Below are 3212 nucleotides of genomic sequence, written 5' to 3'. Positions count from 1 at the left end.
AGAATTGTCATAGCTGTGAAAGGATCATTGCCAGAAGTGGCCTGTAAACTTGCAGACGCAGTAGCTGGATTGGTCTGTATACTCTGGTATTAAATAGCTACTTTATTATTAAAGAATTATTCTGTAAATTCGGCTAGATGCACTTTACGATATTTTGGAAAAATAACTACTACATCCATTTAAACCCGAGTTCTAGAATGCTCAGTTTGCCTGGAAGGCTCACTGCCACCAATTCCTCGGTGTATTCATGGTCATATCGTTTGTGTTGGATGTAGATCGAAAACACGTCAAATCGGACGTCAAATCGTCAAACACGAGAAAACGTCTGCTAGGATTTTACATGATTGTTTATGATTTCTTCATTATCTAATAACACAAATAGTTATTAACTAATGCCAGTAAACGTTAATTCAATTTAAGTTTATAGTATTAAAAAACGTACGATTTATATCTTCGAAATGTATATCTTATGTAACGAAATCGAATACGAAATTTGTGAATGATCACAGTTATTATTGACTAATAATTCTTACGTTTAATCAATAAACTTGTTGAATAAACTTTGTGCATTGCCTCGGCCAGGCTACTGTATAGTTAAATTAGCCGCGGTAGGTTTACCTTACTGTAGTACAAGGTATTTACGTCAGAGTGAGTCACAGACCTATGCTGGTTCACAATTTTCATATACCGGTCATGCATGTTTTTCAGATTCGTAAGTAGGTGATAATTATTGATGTTCATTTTGGATTCTTTCGCAAATTTTCAAAATAAATTGGGAATAATTTAACTTAAAATTGAATAATAATTTAACTTAAAATTGAGTAATAATTTAACTTAAAATTGAGTAATACGAGTATATTTCAAGATTTTGTGCAAAAATTCGATTATCGCAAAAAGCTTGTGGGAAATATAAAAACAGCAAATACGAAGATATAAAACGTGAAAAGATGGCGTCGATTGATTCCAAGAAAGTAACTGATGTTGAAGTTCAAAATGCGAGTGATATATCAACATCAGAAGTAATTCCGACAAATACTGATCAAAATCCAAATACCCCAATTATTGCAAAAGTTGATGAGGAAACTGTGGTTTCTTCAGATTTATTCGCTTACGATCCAGCAAAATATTCTTTCTGCAAAAAAAATAGTATAGTCAGTATTCTAAAAGTTGGAGAATCGGGTACCCTCGAATTTCAGCCAGAAATAAGGAACGGTGTATATAGTATTACATTATGGCCTGACAGTGCGAACTCTGATTATCAGCACTTTTTGGAGGAATTAGCTGTAGTGATCCCGGAAGCTACTCAATGGAAAAGTCGTAGGTAAATAATAGCAATATCCTTTACATTATTTAAAGAAATAAATTAAACAAATTAAACGTTAATATACTTTGCACAAATTATTAATTTTTAGACCAAATATAGGAGATTTTGTATTTGGTAAATGTTTGGATGGAGAGTGGATTAGGGGATATGTTATATTTGTGCTACCATACTTGAAGGTGGCTATGATCGACGAAGGTAGATTACTGATGGCTACTGAGCTTGCTACATGCAAAAAACCCCTTTCAGATATGTATGCATTTAGTGGAGTATGTGAATTAACTGATGCTACACATGAATTTGAAGTAAGACCTATAGTATCTAATATGCTGTTAAATATAATGTATTTTACTTCTTAATTTCTCAATTATAACTTGTAGGAAGGTGAAATGTCTGAATTTAAAGTAACAGGCCGGACAGATAATGTGGCGCAAGACGAATTTGAAATATTAATTCTTAAAGGAGATTTTGAGATAAAGGCTACTGTAAAGCCTTGGATTCCAACGCCGGAACAATTGGGATTACCATGTGGTGATGTGACTAATGGAACTACAGTATGATTTTTGGTTTTAATTGAGATAAAAATAATTATTATTTTACTGTCATTTTATTTACTTTACTATTGCTTTTGGTCAAAGTATCATTTCTTTATGAAAACTATTTTTTCAGGTGTGCCTTACTGGTTATCAAAATCATATACAGCTGTACATTCGTCCCTTAGATACTCTAGGTTTGGCACGCTATGACTATGTTATGCAAACTATTGCAAAATGCGCTGAAACATGTACATAATATGGTTGATAACATTTGATAAGAAAAACTGATTTTGTATAAGCTCGTATAAGATAAAAATACTATTTTTTTTTTCTTTTCTTAAAGCTCCATTTTTAAGACAACCACCATATGTTGCGGATATGGTATTAGCACTGGCTGCTGATGGCAATTATTATCGTGCGTTTGTTACTAATGTAGAAAATGATAGAGTGGAAGTTACGTACCATGATCTTGGTCGTAGTGATTATGTAGATACGAAGACACTTAAGATTTTTCCTGATTGTTTGAAGAAGGTGAGTTATAATTTAATATATGTTTGATAATATATTTTAAAAGTATTTATATCTGTTTAATTTATTAATCTAATTTTTAAAATAGCTTGGATATGCTATGACAAAGGTCCAATTAAAAGATGTTCCTCCAGATATCCCTCCGCTCATACCAATAATTGAATATCTGGACAGCCTAATAGAAACTAAAGTTCCTCTGATATGTACATATGATGGCATACCTACCTCAGACGGTGTATATCTGAAATATCCTGACGGAGAAACCGTTAATAATATGATATGTAAATGTCTCGAGCCGTATCGTGTGAAATCTTCTGAGTAAATAGAAAAATGAATCTCAAAATTAGTTGCTGTATTGAAAGAAAAATTATTCAGCGTGATGTTGTATCTGTGTGTCGTATATAATGTGGAATTACCATTGGTCAAAGCCAAATTAATTGGAGAAGGCTTAATATCAGCTCGGAAAAAAAAATAAAAAAAAGAAATGCCTCATTTTGCGAAAAGAGAACATCTTAATTCTAATGCCTGTAGCTAAAATTGAGAAACTTTTAGCTAAAATAGTTAAAACATGATTTGTTTTTAGAAAGTATTTTAATATTTGTAGGAGACATTCCACACTTTGATATTATTGTATCTTCTGTTATTTAACAGTTCAAAAATTTCATATCTTAAATTAGAAATTGCGATGTGTCACTCAATTACTATGTAAGATCAGTACTTTTTGAACAATTTTTTTATATTTACTTTTGTCAATATTATGTTTTATTTCCATGAATCTCCATATTCAACATACTTTTTGCGAGACTTGTATTTTGTGTACAATTTAT

General features: G+C 31.5%; 1 protein-coding gene across 2 annotated transcripts; it reads left to right on the top strand.

The window, feature by feature from the left end:
• The first annotated feature begins 6 nt into the window (after positions 1 to 6).
• Positions 7 to 3212, top strand: LOC122575381. 2 transcript variants are annotated; one of them, XM_043744215.1, is made up of 6 exons: positions 7 to 1321; positions 1413 to 1626; positions 1702 to 1875; positions 1991 to 2051; positions 2201 to 2388; positions 2474 to 3212. In XM_043744215.1, the coding sequence occupies exons 1-6, from the start codon at positions 948 to 950 to the stop codon at positions 2705 to 2707; spliced, it is 1245 nt and encodes a 414-aa protein (XP_043600150.1). In that variant the 5' UTR covers positions 7 to 947; the 3' UTR covers positions 2708 to 3212. The 2 variants fall into 2 exon arrangements, with proteins under 2 accessions (XP_043600150.1, XP_043600149.1); XM_043744214.1 differs by having other exon boundaries at positions 1991 to 2105.

Source organism: Bombus pyrosoma, linkage group LG15 (assembly GCF_014825855.1).
Source record: "Bombus pyrosoma isolate SC7728 linkage group LG15, ASM1482585v1, whole genome shotgun sequence".
In the NCBI taxonomy this organism is placed as follows: Eukaryota; Metazoa; Arthropoda; class Insecta; order Hymenoptera; family Apidae; genus Bombus; species Bombus pyrosoma.
This window is presented reverse-complemented; position numbering and strand designations above follow the sequence as displayed.